Source organism: Oryzias latipes, chromosome 17 (assembly GCF_002234675.1).
Source record: "Oryzias latipes chromosome 17, ASM223467v1".
Lineage (NCBI taxonomy): Eukaryota > Metazoa > Chordata > Actinopteri > Beloniformes > Adrianichthyidae > Oryzias > Oryzias latipes.
Window position 1 is genome coordinate 21697127 of NC_019875.2, and position 19864 is coordinate 21716990.

Sequence of the window (19864 nt, forward strand, 5' to 3'; positions counted from 1 at the left end):
ACAATGTACTAATACTGGCACATTCAAACTATACGGTTCACAGAAATAGTGCACCTGTTTGGACAGCAGCTCTTTACACAGAGTGTAGAGGCTGATGAACTTCCGTGCCAGCAGACGAGCATCAATGAACCCTTCAGCCACCAACATAATTTCACAAATCAGCATAAAGTCTGGGATCACCATTGCACAGGGCCTGACGTAGAAAAATGAGATAACAATAATGAGGAATTATTGATTCTTGTTGTGAGAAACCTGCTTTGAAATATCCAACCTGAACAGTGCCTTGAGGTTCTCCGGGAGTTCAGCTCTACCAGCGTAACCTGGATTCAAAGTGATGAAGATTCCCACTGTCGGCTTCAGTTCAATTTCTTCTCCAAGAAACTGAAATCTTTTTGTGCCAGAACAGAAACATTAAAAGCTGCTTTGAAACAAATTTATATTATTAAAAATACAAGTAGATACTTGACAAAAAGTGCATCTTTAACCTCTGTTTTTTATTCCTTACGGCATCTTGTATTGTCTTAACCTGCACCGCTACCACAGAAAGGACGTCTACTGAGATCCTGTTGAATTCATCGAAGCAGCCCCACACTCCTGTCTGAACCAACCCTTTGTAAATGTTCCCTATAGACTGAGGGAACAGACAAATAAAGGAATTGACCAATGGGAATAAAAATAAAAAGGAAATAAAAAGTGTAAAAATAGAGAGTGAATGAGAATCCCACCTTGTAGTCCATTTGTTCGGAGCAGTTGAATACATATACCATGATGCCTAGAGAACGTCCAAGGTCTTTAGTTGTTTCAGTTTTCCCGGTGCCGGCTGGGCCTGATGGAGCCCCACTCATAGTCAGGTGGAGGGACTGAGTCAGGGTTATGTAGCACCTTGATATATCAGACAAAAGAGTAACTTTGATTGCTGCTTTAACTGACTTGTATACAGAGCTTTCGTTTTAATGATAATATCCCATCGAGTCCTTGTTCTAAAAACGTTTAATTGAATTTTTGTTTTATTGTCACACAAGTCCCATCTGTTACTTTAAAAAAAAAAACTAGTAGGGCAACAATAGATAGTCATATTTTCCTTCTGAGAAACAAAATAACAGCCAAAACATAGAAAAGAGAAGGAGTTTAAAACTTGATGGTGATGTCCTATATGATAAAAGCACGAACATAAATCATTTATTCCAAGTTAGCCTGTGTGGGTATAAGATATACTTTTGAGATTAAATTAAAGTATGAGATGATATACCATCATCATGTACTTGTTAGAAGCTGACTCCGTTTGAGAAGCCTTGTTTGTTATATTTTTGCCAAAAGGAGTTCAACATTTCCAAAAGGACCACTCTTTAAAATATGCTTTGTTATTAAAAAGTTTCCTTATTTATAAAGCCATCTTACAGAGAAGTTGTGGGATCAATTCCCATTGACTCCATTGTGAGAAAGGTCCACTTAAAACTGAGTTTCTACTTAAGAAGCAAGTTATGTTTTTCTTTTCATGTAAAAGAAAGAGGTTTTACTGCAACATTTCTTCCCGCGCTGGATTATGGAGTTGTTGTTTTTTTTTGACTGAGTTTTCCCCCTCTTTGTGTTTCATCGTTACTCATCACTGTAAACTGTATTTGTGAGTAGGTTGGCCTGCTTTAGCAGTTTGTGGGATCACACACTGGCCCAAACTCATATACAAGGGCCTCTTCTGACTGCTCTCCCCATTTTTGAATGTGACTCTTCAGTGGAGATCTGATGGACCCTATGCCTCCGTGCCCAGGACGTCTACCTGCTGTCAGTCCCGAGTGTCCAGACAGAAAAGAAAAGATGGCTTTTCAGTATAAAGCAATCAAACTCCTAAATCTCAAATCCAGGACTTAGTTTGACGCCTATGTGAAAGTTCTAGAAATGCAATCATTAATCTGTAGCTGTAATATTTTAATGTTTTTAAACTTGTCAAGAGAGAGAGAACTGGTGTGACGCGAGAGTTGGCTGATAGAGCAGAGCAAAAGGCACTGGGATGGTTTGGACATGTTGAAAGAATGGGAAGGGAGCGATTGGTGAAAAGGGTATATGAATCTGATGTGAGTGGAGTGAGAATGAGAGGAAGACCGCGAATGGGATGGACAGAGGGTGTAAGAAGAGCGTTGAATGCAAGAGGGATGACTGTGGTGCAGGGGAGAGAGGCTGCTCAGGATAGGGATGGGTGGAGAGAGCTTGTGTATGGATGAATGGATGGGTGTGGTAGAGGTCTGGTCTTGGGATGAAGCGGCAAGGGGAAACCAGCCTTGGCTGAGGCCCTGCTGTGGAGGTGCCCACACTGGAGTGTGCAGCTGACCCTGGTGCAGTGTGGTGTGGCTTAGACCAGGCCTCAGACCAGTCACACGCACATACACACACACGCACTCACACACTGAAGGAGGAGGGTTTGGGGAAGAGACAGAGGGAGCTAAAATTGTGTGCCTTGTCTAGGCTACCCCACCTTGGTGGGACACAGCCTTGGTAAATAAAAAAATAAAAATAAAAAAACTTGTCAAGGGTGTGTGTAACTTTTTTGCCTTTTGGCCAGGAGTCCCTTGGAAAACAGAGTTATCGATCTCAATAGGATTTTCCTGATTAAATAATGGAAAATAATTTAATGCTTAGGTCTCCCTGCCTTCCTGGTTTGCACTTTGCATCAGATCTTCAAAATCCTCAAACTGTTTCTGACTGTGCATTGAATGACAATGAGTTTTTCTTATACATGTGTTTCAAATGTGTTCTTGGAGCAAATAGTAGCACCTGTACCTGTCAGTGAGTGGGGTTATGACCAGTCGGTTAGTGTTCCCCAGGTATTCATAGCTGAACTGGAACTGAGCGTCACAAATGTTGACATAACAGTGTTTGGTTTCTTCATCCCAACGATGGCGTAACTGGGACAGCCATGCAAACGCCTGTCCATTTGTCACCTAAGAGAGGTGTACAACACACCCAACAATAGAGTCCAAACATTTTTTGAGAACTCGGGTTAAAAGTAGTTCTAATGTTGAACAACCTTTTGTGTGATCAGACTGGCGACAACATCCCGGGCGTGGACATCGATGGTGCAGATTGTCATAATTTTCTGCCTGTCTCCAGGAGTTAAATCCCCCACCAGCATGTGGATTAGAGAGTTCAGCTGTGTGATCTAAAAAAAAAAAAGTGGAAAACTAAATGCATGAACTTGCATTATTACCAAATCTCCTGACAAGATCCTGCTGTCTATCTTCACCTGCTTTTTATTGTAGTCTTTGAGAGCTGAGTCGAATCCTTCCTCCATTCTTGCAAAAGCGATGCCCACATCTGTGGCCCACCACACCTGACTACCTGTTAGCCCCACCTGTTGATGGGGTACAACAGATCATGTAGGTGGTTTCAAATGACTTTTTTTTGCCACGATTGTCATCATCAAACCTGTGCAGGGTAGTCAAAGAGCCACTGATCCCGCGGTTTGTCTTCATATGCAGCCACAGCTTCCTGTATCTCCTTTTGAACTGTACTGCGCATTGTGCTCTCTAAGGCACTCAGCCAACACTCTGCCTGAAAAGAACCAAATAGCTCGAGTCAAACTAAACCAGATTACTTTTTAAACACGTTTTTTTTTAAAGCTTTGTGCCAACAAACTCACAAAGCAATGCAAAAAGAGTTTTCTGTCACAAGTATATGGTCAGATGCTACATGGCAAGAAATCGAGTCTTATTTTGCAATACCTGTCCCTCACAAACACACGGCTCAGAGAAAGAAACATATTCTCTTTCACGGCTGTACATCCCTATGGCAACTGCTGCTCCATCCTCCTCAGGTCCTCTGCTCTCCTCAGAGTCCTTGAAGCGAAGATCTGCTATATTGTCAAACAGCTTCAACAAATGTCTGGTCACCTGGAAACAGCAGCCCACCAAAAAAAAACCCACCACAAACACCCGTGTAAACACAAATATTTGAATATTCAGTGTTCAGCAATTTTGCTATCATCAGATCAAGTCTGATAATGTTTTGCTTTCGTGTTTAAAAAAAAGTAAACATTGGAATAATATTTTCAGTTTTATCATGTGGACATTTTGGACAACAACTGAAAGTTTCACCTGTCTTGGTTGTGCTCCTTTGGAGATGATCTCCAGCAGGTCTGAAGAGGATACAAAATAAAATCTGGGGAAGGTGAGCCTCTTGATTTCCAGATACTCAGAGAGGGCCTTCTCACACAACAACAGCCTCTGCTGTAAGGTTTCCAGGCTTTCCTGGAAGCCAGGTTGGTTTGTAACTTCTACCACGTTACTGTTCTTCACCACCTCAGTCATCAAAGTCTGAACAGGAGGAGCACAAATAAAAAATAAAAATTCAAAGACTTCTGCTGTGATTTTACGATTTACATGTCCATAAAAACAGAATGCTGTTGGCCGGTACCTGGAAGTCAGAGTGTATTCCTTGAAATTGTTCAGCGTCGTGCGCCAGCTGGGAGCGGATGTCATGGCTGTTGGTGAAGATACTGTTAAGGTGGGCCCAGTTCCTCTGGACAGACATCCAGGACGCAATGACCAAATCAGCCAGCATCAGCTTCCGCTGCCATCCACTGACTTCTGCCTGGAAAAATTCCACGTACTTGCTCATCAGGATGTTCTGCAGCTGCAGCTACAAAGAAAACAGGAGAATAAGATGAACCAGCAGCCACTCAAATGACTCAAGAACAGTTTTTGCTTCATAGTTACCTTATGAATATAATAAAGAATTTGTCATACAACCACATTTTGCATGCAGGAACTTGCTATAAAACAGTATTTTTAGCACCTGATTATCCTCCAGGGTCTCAATTAGAGTCTCGTCTGGTTTTAGCAGTGGTATTCCAGTGCTGCTGTGATTCTCATATGAAAGCGACATCACACTCCAGGTTTGGGTTATCTCTGCCAAAACCTTTAAAAGTAAAGTCCTTATTTAAAATTGTAAATTAGAAAAAAATATTTAACAAAACTAAACAACAACCGCTTGTGTTGTGGTTTGCAAATTTGTTGAGAATTAAATAAATAAAAGTCTTTTTAACTAAAATAGCTGAAGGGGCTGGTATATTTTTTGACAATGACGTTACTTTATTGTAACATCTGGGAAATGCATTTGATTCTGATTCACCTCTTCTAAAACAAGAGTTCACTGAGAGAGGTTATTCAGGTAATTGTTCATTTTTTATTTTTCTCTACAATAAAAAGTTATGGGTATTAAATGCAGTGGATTTTTACCTTTTCAATAGCCATTTCTTTCACAGCTTTGTCGACTATGTTTTTGACCTCATCCTCCACGTGGTGAAGCTGTAACTCCAGTAGGTCGCCCAGGGTGGTGTTGTCTCCCATGACAAACCTCACCTGTGGATCCGATCACATTTCAAATCAACATAAGTGAGCTACCAACAATTGGGAGGAGTGTGTCTAAACTGCAGAGTAAAGACAACGTTGCACCTTTGTTTTAGTCATAAGTTGTTGCCAGTGTCTCTCCCTAATGGCTGGGTTTTGAAGCTCGTTGACGGCTCTCAGAGAAGTTAACAGGTTTTTTACAGTTGACTCCAGGCCCGTATAAACATCCCAAGCCCGAGCTTCTTTATCCAGCAACTTCATTTCCTTCAGTATACAACAGAAACAGACTCAAAATTAAAATCACAAAGGAGACAGTGCATACATTTGTCCTGAGAGGCCTCTTACTTTGGCAAACCGTCGAAGCTCCATGTCCATCTGCTCAACATTGATCTCCTTCCATGGAGTCTTGGTCCAGTCCTCGATGCTTGTCTGGAATTGAAGTCATCATTTTTGTTACTTGGAGTCCTCAGAAAAGAAATGACATCGTAAGATAAATTCACCTTACGCACTTAATTTAAGACACCTCCCCTTAAAAACATGTGAGTTAACATAGAATAGAATAAATTTAGTCAGACATGTTATGATACTTTTACTTCTTTTGTTGTCAAACTTTGGGTTTTTGCACTGTTGCCCCTTGTATGCAAAGACAGAGTTTAATGCCTTTGTGGTAGAACCTTGTGGGCAGATCAGGATGTACCTTCACGAAGATGATCATGTCCCAGACATTTTTTACAAGTATGATGTCAGAGCGACACTGCCGCAGCTGCTTGTACTCAGGGAAGCTGACCTCAAACAGATCAGCTGTGTTCTGCAGCTTCTTCATCTCCATCTCCATCAGTAGTATCGACTGATTGCACTGCAAATGGAAATGTTGGACTTTTTGTTAAAACTGGAATCATTGCAAACATGAGGAATCTTTTGAGGTCACATAAATGTTTACCTTATCTATCCGTTCATATGGTTCCTCAACACTAAGCTTAAATATTGATTCAGAGCGGAATTTTTCTCTGAACTCATGCTGCTTGACCTAGAAATAGAAAAACATGGCAGAATTATGATGCACGCTCAACTGTCTGTCAATCTTTGAAGCTACATCCAAACTGCAGGCTCAGAGAAGTTCATGTATAATGTAGGATAGAAAGAGAGGGGGTTTAAATTTCAGATATCAAGCTCTTTGTTAGATGCTGAAAAACGGATACCCAACCCGCCAGCACTTAGAATCACCTCAAAGTGGATGCACATCCTGCGGATAACTGAAACCTCATTGGACTGCAGTGGCGCCACTTCATGTTTGACGGTGAAGGCGATTTTTTTCAGGTTTATCCATTTTTCCGGCAGTTCCTGTGTTTAAAAGAAAAGTTGTGCTGTCAAAGCTGCACTTGTCTGTGGCAAAATTGTATTTTTTGCCCAGTGTGACACACTTCTAGCTGTGTGTAAACATTATCTGGAAGTTGCTGTCCATAAGTTTTGAGGAGCTCAGCAGTGGATTTGAGTGGTTTGAAGTGTCGATCACTGCTAATCTTTCTGTCTCGAATGGCCCTGAGATGGCCCATAATCTTCACAAGTCCTGCATAATCTGCATCCGAAACATTTGTAGAAAGACCCTCTGCTGTGACATCGATGAAACTGGAAAACTCTGCGACGCTGCAGGAAAACAAATGAAGATTGTATCACAAGCAAGCATGAAGGTGTTGTGTTTGTGTACATAATGGTAACAGTCTTTTTCAAATTTAGTTTAAATTTCTAGTTATATTTTTGCAAAAGACAAGGTAGATAGTCTTAATTTTTTTGGTGACTTGTCTGACCCATAAACTACGAAAAAGATGAATGGCAGATCTAGACACTGAGCTCTTTGTACCTGAGCTATTTTAAAATGGACATTAAAAAAATACTAAACTAATAAGGCCATATTAGAGCTGAGAAACTGATTCATTTTCAATTCAATTCCATTTTATTTATATAGCCCAAATTCACAACAACAGTCATCTTGATGGGCTTCGTATAGCTAATTGAAAAAGTTAAATAAAAAGGATCATAAACATAGAAATCAATAGGAATAAGAGTACAGGAGCTAAACTGGACACCCCTGCCCTTAGACCCTATCATTGCTCAAAAGGCAATGTTAAATTGAAAATCAAACAAAACCAACATTTACTTACTACAGGAGTCATTTAAATATAATGTTCTCATCTTAAAAAAGGTATAACAATCTTTTTTATTACATTTTGTAAGTTTCCATCAGACCGACTGATTAACTTGAGTAACCAGCCACCTAGTTGTCCCTTATCTGCACCCAAATCCAATTACTTTGGTGTCAACAAGCTTCAGTCTGGAAGTTGAAGGCTTGTCCTTTGGTCTAACCTTTTGTTAACATGGTTGAGAAGGTGCTCTTTGAACATCCAGCTCCACTTCTTGATGTCATTCATCAAATTGTGCTTAAAGGGTTGGATGTCCAACTGTAGCCAGCCGCAAAACACCCTCTTGTCTTCCATCTTGCTCACTCGAGTGTACAGAGACTCAAACTGATTGATCTGGGTGGAGAAGTGACAATGAGAGACATAGTTTGATCTCTACATATTAGTTTAAGTTAATTAATTGGAGTTGTGAACCTACTTGCTCCTTAAAGTTGTCTAGTGTGGGAGGATTCTTTTTCAGTTCAAAGTCAGCGTACAGCTCTGCTTCCTCTGTACTTAAAACATGGCCATATAGAAGAAATTGCCTCATAAACTCTGACCTGAAAAACATATAACAAAAATCAAATTAAAATGTTGATCAAACAACTCTAACAGTGACTTTTATCTGACCTGTCATCAGTCCAAAGAAAGCGATAGCTTGAAAAGGAAGCTTGGAACTCCTTGACCTAAAAACATAACTGAATCAATTGGAATTATGAATCTGTAGAAAAACAAAAAAAATTAAAAAATCTGGAGGTAAATTAACAGAAAAACATGAACCTTAGCTACTGCTTCTTGTGCCCGTGAGCGGACAATGCGACACATCTCGGACAGATCCTCCATTTCATCTATGTCCCTCTGCAAAAGAGTTTGTGAGCAGACTTTGAAAAAAAAAAACCTGTACAGTATATCATGTTGTATGACATCATGCCCACTCAGTCCCACACCTGGTAGTTTTCCAGGCTTTTGTGATCTGCCACTCTTGGAATGAGTGATGCCATGTTTGTGATGTTGGTGACCATTTTATCCACAACCTCATAGAAGTTCCCGCTGTGGCTCAAGTCCAGCGAAGGACTAAAGGTCATCTCATTGTTCTTGAGTTTCAGTTGGAGCTCAAACAGTGGTTCTGTGCACTCGGCTGCATCTGTGTTGTTTATGAGGTACAGCAGGGAGCAGCGCACCGCACTGGAGAAGCCGCCAATGATCATCAGGTCCACATATTCTGTGTAGGCCTGCCACTCACTGCTTTGTAGATCCCTCACACTGAGCAGAGACTGATTCTCCTGAACCACAACTGGAGTTAAAAACACAAAATTGACTGACTGACATCAGAAACCAGATAGGCCTACATACCTGGAGCAGTTTATGTATCTGCTGCCCTGAACTCCTGATGAGAGCATGCTGCTTGGAAACACTCTCATCAATTTCAGAGAAGACGAACAGAGGAGAATCAGGGCTTTTTCTGGTGAGAAAGGCCCGGTTACTGAATTGGCCCATAAGGGCTTGGATGGCTTCCACATTAGCCTTACTCTTATAGATACGACTAGAGAAGCTCTGGAAACAGAAAACGAGACAAACCAACAAAAAACGATACAATAAAATGTCAAGGCTCACACAAATATGCAGGACAACATTCTGTAGAACTTCTTTAAAGACCCACTCCAATCAAAATCATGTTTTTTTTTCATGATGGGCGACATATATAAAGAAAATTAAGAATAAAATTGCATTTACAAGTATTTCTTTATTTAAATCATTGGGAATCAGGAGCAGACCAAAAAAGACCATCGGAAAAAGTCCAGGAAGTGATGTAGACATGGTCCCTGCTCTGCTCCATTCTGATGCATTCACTTGTAGACGTAGATCCAACTACGTCCTTGTTTTCCTCATCTGAGCTGGCATCTGGCTAAAAACTATACGGCTGGATAGCTCCAATGTTGCTCGCCATTTTGTTGCACCAGTAATGTTAGTTTGGGGGTGTTAAGGGCTGTAAGCTAGTGGGAGAGAGTGTAAACAAAGGGATAATGGAAAATGAGCGCAGGATTTCTCCGTGCCAACATTCCTGGCCACCACTCAGAGGCAAACTACTGCTGCCATGTCCTGCAAAAGACACTAAAACGGCAGAACCATAAGGGAACTCTTTGAAAATAGATAAAAAGATGATTTGAGTGGAACTTTAAAGCCATTTGTCTGTCATGTGATGAACATCTTTATCACCTTGACTAGTTCACATGTGCTCTTAATGTAGTCCCAAAGGTCATCTTGAGCCCAGGTCAATTCCCGAAGGGCTGGACTAAGCTGTTGTGTTATCCCAGCCATCTCATCTTTCATGAGTCCCAGCTCTGCAGCAATGAGTGTGTTGTGGAGTTTGTTGTACCACTCGGTCACCAAGAAAAGTGTCTGTGTGTACTACAGGAAAGACAAGATTATGACAGTCTTCTGCATATTCTATTAATAGTTCTGCATAAAGCAACGTTCACATCAAACACAATTCATTCATCAAATTGTTGAAAGCTTCTTTTTTTAAAATTTGCTTTGAAGTCGCTGCTCAGAACATGTCCGAAAATACGTGTTTTGGTGCTCCTGATGCGTATGGGGGGAGCTACTGTCAAACGTTTTTTAGGATCATCGCTACATCATCAACTGCATATCTCTTTAACAATGCACAGATGACACAGATGATGCTGAGAGGTCAGGTTCATTTATTTGAAGTGCTCTGCAATTGCGTCGTCAATCATGAATGGGTTCATGGGATCACTCTGAGACTCTCCTGGTACTGTGAGGTTCACCATCTACTGTTGGAGCTGCACCTGAATGACAGATGCTTTCAGTGATACTTCCATTTCTCTGTGACCCAGTTTGACGACTTGCCGAAATAGTCCGATGAGGAAAATAAAATAAAACTATGAATAAAATTAGAGGAACTTTAAACAATTAAGAAAAATGTTAAATGGTTCAGGTGGAGAATGATTAGATTCTCCTCCATGTTGGTTTTGGACTCAACCCACTGATCATGTCTTTAACACATCATGGGAAAAAGCTGAGTCCCAGATTGAATGACATGATGTGTCTTCTCCATAGTTCAGATATTTGAACTGTGAAAACATTGCGAGGCCCAATAAATGCTTCCGCCAGTTTGATAGCAAACTGTTTTTAAACTGGATGCTACGTTTGATGCGAACGTAGCATGAGAAATCATCTACCCACCATGTGTAGCCTCTCCTTCTTAGAATGGAGATGGACAGCTGGTTTAGGAATATTGGGGCATTTAAGCATCTCCAAGTATGTCACTTCCCTTAGCACAGATTTCAGCTGGGAGAAGAGAGAGGAGACAATGTAGTTTAATCCCGTTTTAAAACAACATATTTTTTGCATACTTGTTAAAAAAATTCTTAAAGAAAGTGTTTTATTTAAACCAACTTTTAAGTCAAGCTGATTTCTTTATCATTTATGTTTCAAGATTATCCTTTAAATGACAAGGCTTCTTCCAAAGCAAAGACGAAAGGAATGTTCTTACAGCAAAACTGAAGTTGACTTGGTATAGGCCCATGTCTGTGTCCAGGGTCAACAGTGGCTCCTGTAGGTGCTTTTCACAGATCTCCTCCACCCCCTCTGTCCATTCTGTAAACAGCTCCTCATCATGCTGCTTCAACCTCTCCAGAAGATGGTCATACTTCTGGAGCACATTGTCAGCCTGTGCACATTCAAGAGGCCTGGAAGAATGATAGAATATGTTCTGTCATCTGCCACAACACTAAGATTGCCACAAAAAAAATCCTTACAAATGGGCCATCTGGCAGAGGTTGTTCCTGTTCTGCAGAATGCGACTCCGAAGCTCCTGTGACCATTTGAGGTTGCCTGCCACCTTAGGCATGTTTTTCCCCAAAACTGCACTGTCTGCCTGCAGCTGCAACAGAAGGATTCATTTTATCTGTTCAACTTTTGTGTTACTTTTCAAATATTTGCAGCTTCTCCTACTTTTTCTCTGTGTTGATCCAAAATAAACTTGCAGTTGTTTACTTCCTCGTTGAACATGGTCAGCAAGATATTGTAGTTGGGGGAAAACAGATGGTGGATTCTGGGTCTCTCAAGAAGTGTGTCAAAAATCTTTAACAACTGACGCAAAAGGACAAAATCAGCCAAATAGTTTGCTTTAAATGTTTACCAAATGTATGTACAAGCCTTAGGGGATGACTAAGGGTCCCTAAACAGAAGTAATGCCATAACAGCTGACATGTTGAAATTTAGAAGTTTTTCCTTTCTTTAAAAACATGTTGTACTGTTGGCAATTTCAGTCAGACAACTCTTGCAGAAGAATATTTATTTCACAACATCTTTAGGTTGGCATTGAAAACTTCGTTTTGGCATAAGGCTCCGTTCAATCCCTTGAGATAATTTTTTCTTCCGTAAACCTTCGGGTAACAAAAACCCCGCAACGGAGCCCACAGATGGAAGCCGGGGAGGAGGGAGGGGCGAAGAATGAGTGCTAAAGGTCAGAGACTGAACAATTGTGCACCTTACTTAAATAGACACTGAGCAGGTGAGTTAATTGACTGACCCGCCCTAGGGGAGTAACCTGTAACTCTGCTGAGTTTGCCTACCTGAAATGCGACGAGTCGCTATTTTAAGTCATTTTTAAATATGACTGCAATGGACCGGAGAATTGTCCTTTGCCTGACAGTGGTTGGGATAGTCTCCAGCAACCCGTTAACCCAGAAGGGATTAGGTGGGTTTGGAAAATGGATGGATTAGTGTTTTTTTTTTTACAAGTAATGTAACTATAATTTAAAAATGATGAATGATTAAATAAAGCATTTGTTGATAAGTAGAAAAAAGTTGAAAAATTCTGAACACATTGCACAGAAAAATGCAGTAATTCTTCATCACAAGTCAGTAGAAGTGCAGTACAAAAGGCAAACCTACAGTACATTTTTGCCAAAAAGTCTGAGTAACTTTTTGTATTCATGCATGATATTGATAATCCCACGCTGTGGAGACAGTCATACCTTAAAGACTGACTGCAGGTTTTTGGTGTGATGAAAGGCCAAATTAAGGACTGTTCCCAACCTTTCATCCAAATCTTTGCTGTGCTCCATGAAAAGACTGTAATGATGCACAAAATCCTGGAAAAAAAAAAAAAAAAAATCAACCCAATCATGTGTATCAAACATTTATTCATATCTGTCTATTTAGTGTTTGTCAAAATGGTTTAAAGTTGACATCTGTCCCTTCACTTGAGTTTGGTTTAGGACAAACTATAAGTAGATATTAGATTTAACAGACCCAGAAACCCCAGACTGTACCCACAACCAACATTATGGAACCTCCAAAAAAATCAAATAAAGAATGTGATTGCAACACTCTGCACATACTCTATGGCTACAACCATCACTGAAGCTAATGAACTGATATGCACACAAACTCATTAACTTCTGAGATCCTTAATGTGATTGGATGATAACGAAGAGAGAAAGTGGCCACCAAGTGCCACCACTACTACAGGAAAGCAACAAGACCATCATACCCACACAGAGTACACTGCAAAAACTAATTCTTACTTTGAAGTCTAATTTTCAGTTTTGTAAGATAAATAATCTTTAAAAAAAAAGGAAAATAATCTTAATTTGAGAAAACGTGTCTTGGTGACTAGAATTTTTCCCTTAAAATAATAATTTTTGGGAAGATTTTCTTTAACAGATTTTCTTTAAATAAGCAAAATTAATCTGCCAATGGGGTAAAAATGTTTGACACTTTCCAAGAGGCCTGTTCTAGAAAGTCCTGAGAAGCCAAACGGAAAAACACTGAAGAGGCCACAAGATGAAGCAGCAGAAAAAGCCTGCTGAAAAGAAATAACACTGGTACCTACCACTGGTACCTGCACATGCATGAAGGGTCTAAACCCACCACCCTGAGACTAATAAGGCAGAATCCGAATTATCCGAAATAGCTATTTTTAAGGGTTTCACGTTGTGCTGTGCTGCGGAGGAGAGGCACTTTTCTGCACGTTTAAGTGTAACTAATGACTTTTTGCTTTAGCATGACCTTTTTAAACTTATAAAACCAATGTTTTTATGTATTTTTGAGCTGTAGCAGCTCTTTGCCATTGAAGCTGACTGGTGAGGTGACTATTGATGACGTCATCGAGTGGGAGTAACATCTGAATTCGAAGACCCTATTTTTCCATAACTCTCAGTTTGGAGGACTAAATAATAGAGAGAAGCCGTAGGGGTAAAGAAATAATTCTGATTTGGCCAAAGCGGTAGAAGGGAGGTTGAGCACTAGTAAGTGTCATCGCTCCTGTCCAAAACTGAACAGCAATGATTTAGTAACACTGTGGGACTAGTGAATACTTTAGACAGCAGAAACCTGAGGAAAGAGGCACAGAGGCACTAATCATAACAGCACATGAAAAGACTTTAAGTACAAAATCAACAGAAGCTGGGATCTACTATTCTACTACACCAGGCAGGACCTTCAGATACAGACAGACAAAATGAGAATGGCTAACAGACTGGACATAGTACAGCTTGACAAGGAGAAGATGGCTGAAATGATAGATGTAGCAATCCAAAGTGTTAGCAACCAGGGAGAAAGAAGACCAGCTGATGCCAACGGCCAGATGAGGGAATGTGTATAAGCCCCCTATCTGATGAAACAGTTCCAGCAGGTGAAGTCTCCTAACCTTGTCAATTAGCAGAGCTTGCAACAACGTACACTTAAGAAAACTCAATTTTGACACAAACAATTTGAAGATTAAGTTCCTGTTTAGAATTGCACTTATTGCTTCTTTACAATTACTTTTTATTTCTACTAAATTAAATATTGATATGCAGTCTTAAACTGTCTCTGGTCACAGATTCTTTAATGTTGCTAAGCAACTATTTTGCCCTCCAACCTTCCAATTACTGCACTGCTGGCCAGAAAAATATCACGTCATTGTTATTTTTTTAATATTGTCTCTGCCTGCTGGTGCTACAAATGGGTTTCAGCCTGTAAACCTGCCAATTTAATAAATGATAAAAAGTGTGGCATCAAAAACAAGACAACATTTAATAAGATCTCACATCATTCGTGTAATCAAAGGGATTATATTTGCTTTCTCTTAGGGTTCGCCATTGGTCATGGAATTCTTCATTCATGCTGTAAACCATCTCGCTTAAGATTCCTCCTCTAGTTTCACCAAGTTCAAGTTTCTCCAGCTGCAGAAAGTCCAGTGCGGTAGCAAAGACTTCCTTAAAAAAAGTAGAGACGGGATGAAAAAGTTATAAGTCAACTCGACACAAGAATCTATATTTTGGATAATTAAATAATTGAAATTTTTAAAGACATTATTTTAATTCCACCTCAATCATTTGAAGTCTTTCAATGATTCCATCTAAGCGCTTGAACACAAGTGTCTCTGAAAAGTCCCATGACTTAACGGTCTGGCCTTCCTTGTAGTAACTTGGTATCTTCTGACGGTAAATATGAAAGAGCTCCTTGAAGGTACGCATAACTGAGATGCAGATCTGTACCCTCTCCATCCCCTCCTCGATCTCCATCTTAAAAAGTTGCTCAGGGATGAGATATGCAAAGACCTGCACACAGATACAGACGTTAATATGAAGAATGATATTACATTTATTTCTATTCTTTCTCAAATAACGACCTTTTAGAATTTCACCTTTTCAATGATTAGATTGCAAAACTCCTGCAGGAGAACAACCATGCGTCGTGGAGTACAGTAGTACTGAGAATGAGTCCAGATGAGGCACAGAGTGTGAAACAGCGGAGGAAGCAGTGTGTCCACCTTTGGAAAACTCTTCTCTTCCAAGTTGCTGATGAGTCTTCTCAGAGGGCGCAGATACAGATCTATGTCCTCTGCTTCCAGCACAGCTAGCACAGACACACGCAGGAAGGAAGGGCTAGAGCCGGTTTCATAGCGATCAGCCATCACATCAATCGTAATACATCTCTACCGCATTTGTGCAGTCTAGTTCATAGTAAGGTTGGCTGGTTTGGCTTTGTGACTGTCCACGATGACTACGACAAACTTCTGAGTGACGTTTAAAACTTTTGAGCCTGATGATGTGACTGTCTCCAGTATTTCAGTGGTTTTCTGTTTTATTAATAGTGATAAATGGGGATTGCTGAGATTCTATATGCAATGTTTTTTTTTTGGAAGATGCTTACATCGCAATAAATACGTTTGTGGGTAATTACTGGTGCAGACAAGACAGGGTAGGTGGTACATCAGGTTTTTTTTTTGTATTCTAAAAGCCTCAACATACCAGATAACTTTGTTTTAAAACAAATGTTAAATTTAGAAGGTTTTGCCCCATGTTTCATATCTTAATCAAATATGGCTAAAGCAGTTGCGTCAGAAGGTAAATATGCAGTGAAAATGTCCTGTTTTTATTCTTTTTTTGGAAAGAAATAATGTCTTGACCCATCTTGTGTTTTGAGTACAGTGATAGTGGGCTTGTCTCTTCGAAATCCTGGGACACGGAAACGGCGATTATCTGGATCTTCTAATCGCTCGAAATAAGTTCCGCTTAAATGGCGGGATATGCATGCGGTTGTACTACAGCAGTGGAATTCAAACCGCAGATGATGTCATCACCCTGTGTTACATTCTGCAGCAATTGGGGCTATTCCCTTTTGATTACGAAGTATAAACCGGCTCTTAGGATCAAACAATCACAGCAATGACAAAAATTGTACCGATGAAAAATGACATTTCTGAGTCTTTAAATTAGTCAAATTTAGTGGAAGGTGGTGTCTGTAGATTATAGTTGCTTCTTTTCTTCCTGAGAAAGTGATGGAGAGGCTGAATTGCCAGTGGAAAGATGAGAGTAGGTGGAAATGAGTTAATTAGCATATAAATGACAATTACTGCCGATCTACCCTCATTGACTTTGACGCAGATGTCCTTAAAGGCGAGATAGTAGCTGCTTTTGGCTCTTTCCAGGATTTCCATGATACGCTGCACTTTGGAGCTCTGGATCTGAAAACACAGATATCTTTATCTTACAACACGTAAGGAAACATAACAGTTTTGTGATTAAAGAATTTAGCAATACATTTATATGAATGGGTTTTATTATGGGTTTTATAACAGTTGTGCTGTGGCATGAGCAGAATGGTCTTTTTAAATTCTGTTTCATTCTGAGTGTGAGTAAAGAGGCTCAGAAGCTGAAACAGACAAGCATTTTTACAAGCAAAGAAACAGAAAGCCCTGGCAATGTGATGAAGCATTGCCATCATTGTCAAAATGGGACAATACTGTCCTAATAGTGTTATCTTCAAGGGTTGTCTTTGTAAAAATCAGGGATTATGACTTGTGGCTGTTACAGCTGCACCAAGAAGGAACATCCTGTCCTGGAAATCCCTTGAAGGAAACCGTATAAGACACATGTTTACTGAGCTGTTTTAATTTTGAAAAAACCCTCCAACATATCATTTTGACCCAATTGCAAATCTACTGTTCCCTCCTGGCTCTCTTCTAACTTATTTTGCTTTTTATGGTAAATACTTTAATAATTAAGATTTCAGTTCAAAAGTTGCATTTATGTGTTTATTGACGAATCATTATGGGTTTCCATGCCATCTCAAGCTTTGCTTTGAAAAAGACAGCGAGGAGTTCCTTTTATTTTAAGTCTACATTTAAAAGTAAATTGGAGCTAGAACTGGATGAGTATGAAAAAATGATCTTAAAAAACAGAATTTCTTTGCTAATAACAGTTTTTTTGATAATAACTGTGCAGTATAATCTATATGCATGTAAATCCAGAGATCTTTGTTGATAAAAGGAACAACTGATCGGAATTTTCTGTCTCCTTTCAGATGCTTTCCCACAGTCCATGACATACTTGTGACTGAATACCGAGCAGGTTTTCCCTCTGAGTCGCCCAGAACTGGAGCTCCACATTGGGTCCAGGGTGGTCGCCCTGGAGCAGCAGCGCACCAGAGTCTTTCTTTAATACATTCCAGATTTGTCCAGACCATTGAACTATCAGAGTTTCTATGGAGTATACCAAGCCATGGTCCAACGGCCATCTGGCTGAGCTGTGGGCGAAAGAAAGGGATGTAATAAATGTTGATTACAAAAAGGAAATCATAAAAAAATATATATATATAAACCTAAACATCGAAAGTTTAGATTATTATAAAATTACTGAAAGTAGCAACCCAGGGTATGAGCTTATTTGATAATGCAAAAGCAACATTTAACAAAAGTTTATGAAGATTTTCTTCTGTAGGTTTCTTTTAAATGATTAGGCCATGGATTAGTAAACAAATTGAAAAAAAAATCAAAACTACAAGAAAAGAAAAACTTGAAATTTGAAAAATCAAACACGTAATTTATAAAATTGTTGTTACATCACATTATATTTTTAGCAAAAAATAAAATTTCTTGGTCCATAACTGACCCAGGTACAATCTCTTGAGGCTGCGCCCTCTCCACAAACAGAGGAAGGGGCAGCAGTGTTCTTCCTTCCGCCTGTCCCCTCAGAGTCACAACATTTCTTCTCAGCCTCTCCAGATGCCGGAGGATATCTTCACACACCACCGGCGGCCAGTCCTTTTGGTTTAGATCTTTGGACAAAACACACACCAACACCTGCATACAAACAAGCTGCTTACAGACACCCTGCAAAGCCTATGTCAGCTTTTCTTCATTTGTTTGCCAGAGAACGGCTGACCTCAGAGATCATCACAGGAATGTACTCCGTGGGATTCATTGGTACTTCTCCCAGCCTGAATTGGTGCCTGAACTCTCGATGGTCGATTCTCTTCACACCTTTCTTTCGCACGCATAGAATCTTCGTCTTCCATGATGGGGGGGTCTTCACAGATTCAAAAACAGTAGGATTGCTTTCAATAGCATTGAAAGCACCAGAAATAAGTAAGGACTTATTTCAAAAAAAGGTGCTTGTTAGATGGATCGGAAAGTGCAAACGCAGCAAATGAGGAGTTTCTGCTAATGCCTGTATACCAGATAGTGGTCCTTTTAAAGAGGACTATGATGTACATGTGAATATATGGATCTAAAGGAATTTTTCTGTTCATCTTGACTTGTGTCACACTCTTCAGCTAAAGAGCTCTAAATGTATATTTTACCTCAAGCAGAACATACAAAGCTCTGCAAATGTGATGTGATTCACTATATATAACAATTCCCCAGGCTTTTACAACAATTTTGTTTTTGGTTAGTAATAAATACCGTGGTGTTGTCTACCTCTAAAAGATGGATTGAAAAAAAAGTTATTTGTGAAAGCCAGTGCAGAACATTTTATGGACTTAGTTGGTGTTTGGATGCATTTCTCAGTTTGCCCTCACCTCTGCATCTCCTGCATGCAGAGTTCCTCCAGGTCCAGTAGAGAAGAACAGCCTGTTGGTCCAAATGTTGCCCAGAAAGTCCAGTAAAATCTTCTGGTTCTCCTCCGCACCAATGAAGCGGTTCCACTTATCCGTCTTCACTCGCAGAAAACAAAAGGCCAGCTCTCGAAGGAAGTCGACTCTCTCGTCCGACAACACCACCCCAGTTTTGAGAGGGGACTCCGGGGGGACACGCACTCCCAAAGCCCTTCCGCTGCTCCCACCTCCACTGCTGCTCTTTTTCTTTGCAGCGTCAGCCATGAAGGTTTAGCTGTCAGGGTGACGATGGAAAAAAAAAGAATGAAACCAAGGCAGAAGTGGAAAAACTGTATAAACTTACTGCAGAATTGAAAGGATGGAACAGAAGCTAAAGGAAGACAAACATGATGTGTCTTTCTGATGTCGTCTTTGTTTTCTGATCAGCTGGAAAACTGATCCATACCTTGACCCACCCTCACTGTTTCTGCACACCTGTAACCTCATCCTGGTAACCTGAACCTGAGGCTGGCAGGTCTATAATGAGTGACGCCTTTTGGAAAGGTAATGTCACATTAAACTGTCAGTGAGGTTCTATGTGACAAGCATACATTGACTACGTGTGACCACCCCCCACCCCCACCAATTCTTAATGTATGAATCAAAAAGCATTTCAAAATGATCCAAATGCATAAAGGAATTTGAAAAATGTTGCCTGTTTTCTGTTGCAATGTGCAGCCTCACCACATGGGGGCAGTTTGGTACAACATTCCTGACAGCATCCTCCCTCTATAATCCAAAGTGACCCCAGCCATGACATCCTATTACATATGTAATGCTATTTATGTAAAAGTATAGATAGACGGGGCATTTCTCTAACTGTGTTACTTGAAATACCACAGCAATGATTACCCTTTCAAAACATCCTGCATTTTTAAAGCTTCACGCGAATACACAGACCTCAGCAAGCCCCATTTTTTAAATTTTAGTGATTGAAGACAAGTGAGCCTTTTG

At 40.1% G+C, this 19864-nt stretch overlaps 1 protein-coding gene across 1 annotated transcript in view; it reads right to left on the bottom strand.

The window, feature by feature from the left end:
* Positions 1–19135, bottom strand: part of LOC101168322 (dynein heavy chain 11, axonemal-like) — a 37642-nt gene extending 18507 nt beyond the window's left edge. Inside the window, exons 1-36 of the mRNA XM_020710988.2 lie at positions 18836–19135; positions 18199–18342; positions 17926–18116; positions 17365–17560; positions 16400–16499; positions 15177–15388; positions 14857–15090; positions 14578–14745; positions 11296–11420; positions 11031–11226; positions 9731–9922; positions 8867–9067; positions 8461–8796; positions 8294–8371; positions 8144–8199; positions 7953–8073; positions 7701–7870; positions 6761–6983; positions 6564–6680; positions 6280–6366; positions 6037–6195; positions 5685–5768; positions 5445–5603; positions 5229–5351; positions 4786–4908; positions 4405–4629; positions 4086–4304; positions 3714–3881; positions 3418–3543; positions 3236–3343; positions 3020–3151; positions 2773–2933; positions 726–882; positions 486–631; positions 272–388; positions 55–193 (exon numbers count right to left, since the gene is read on the bottom strand). Of these exons, the coding sequence (XP_020566647.2) occupies positions 55–193; positions 272–388; positions 486–631; positions 726–882; positions 2773–2933; positions 3020–3151; positions 3236–3343; positions 3418–3543; positions 3714–3881; positions 4086–4304; positions 4405–4629; positions 4786–4908; positions 5229–5351; positions 5445–5603; positions 5685–5768; positions 6037–6195; positions 6280–6366; positions 6564–6680; positions 6761–6983; positions 7701–7870; positions 7953–8073; positions 8144–8199; positions 8294–8371; positions 8461–8796; positions 8867–9067; positions 9731–9922; positions 11031–11226; positions 11296–11420; positions 14578–14745; positions 14857–15090; positions 15177–15388; positions 16400–16499; positions 17365–17560; positions 17926–18116; positions 18199–18342; positions 18836–19135 (5793 nt within the window). The remainder of the gene's footprint in view (positions 1–54; positions 194–271; positions 389–485; positions 632–725; positions 883–2772; positions 2934–3019; positions 3152–3235; positions 3344–3417; positions 3544–3713; positions 3882–4085; positions 4305–4404; positions 4630–4785; positions 4909–5228; positions 5352–5444; positions 5604–5684; positions 5769–6036; positions 6196–6279; positions 6367–6563; positions 6681–6760; positions 6984–7700; positions 7871–7952; positions 8074–8143; positions 8200–8293; positions 8372–8460; positions 8797–8866; positions 9068–9730; positions 9923–11030; positions 11227–11295; positions 11421–14577; positions 14746–14856; positions 15091–15176; positions 15389–16399; positions 16500–17364; positions 17561–17925; positions 18117–18198; positions 18343–18835) is intronic.
* Between the last annotated feature and the right edge of the window lie 729 nt (positions 19136–19864).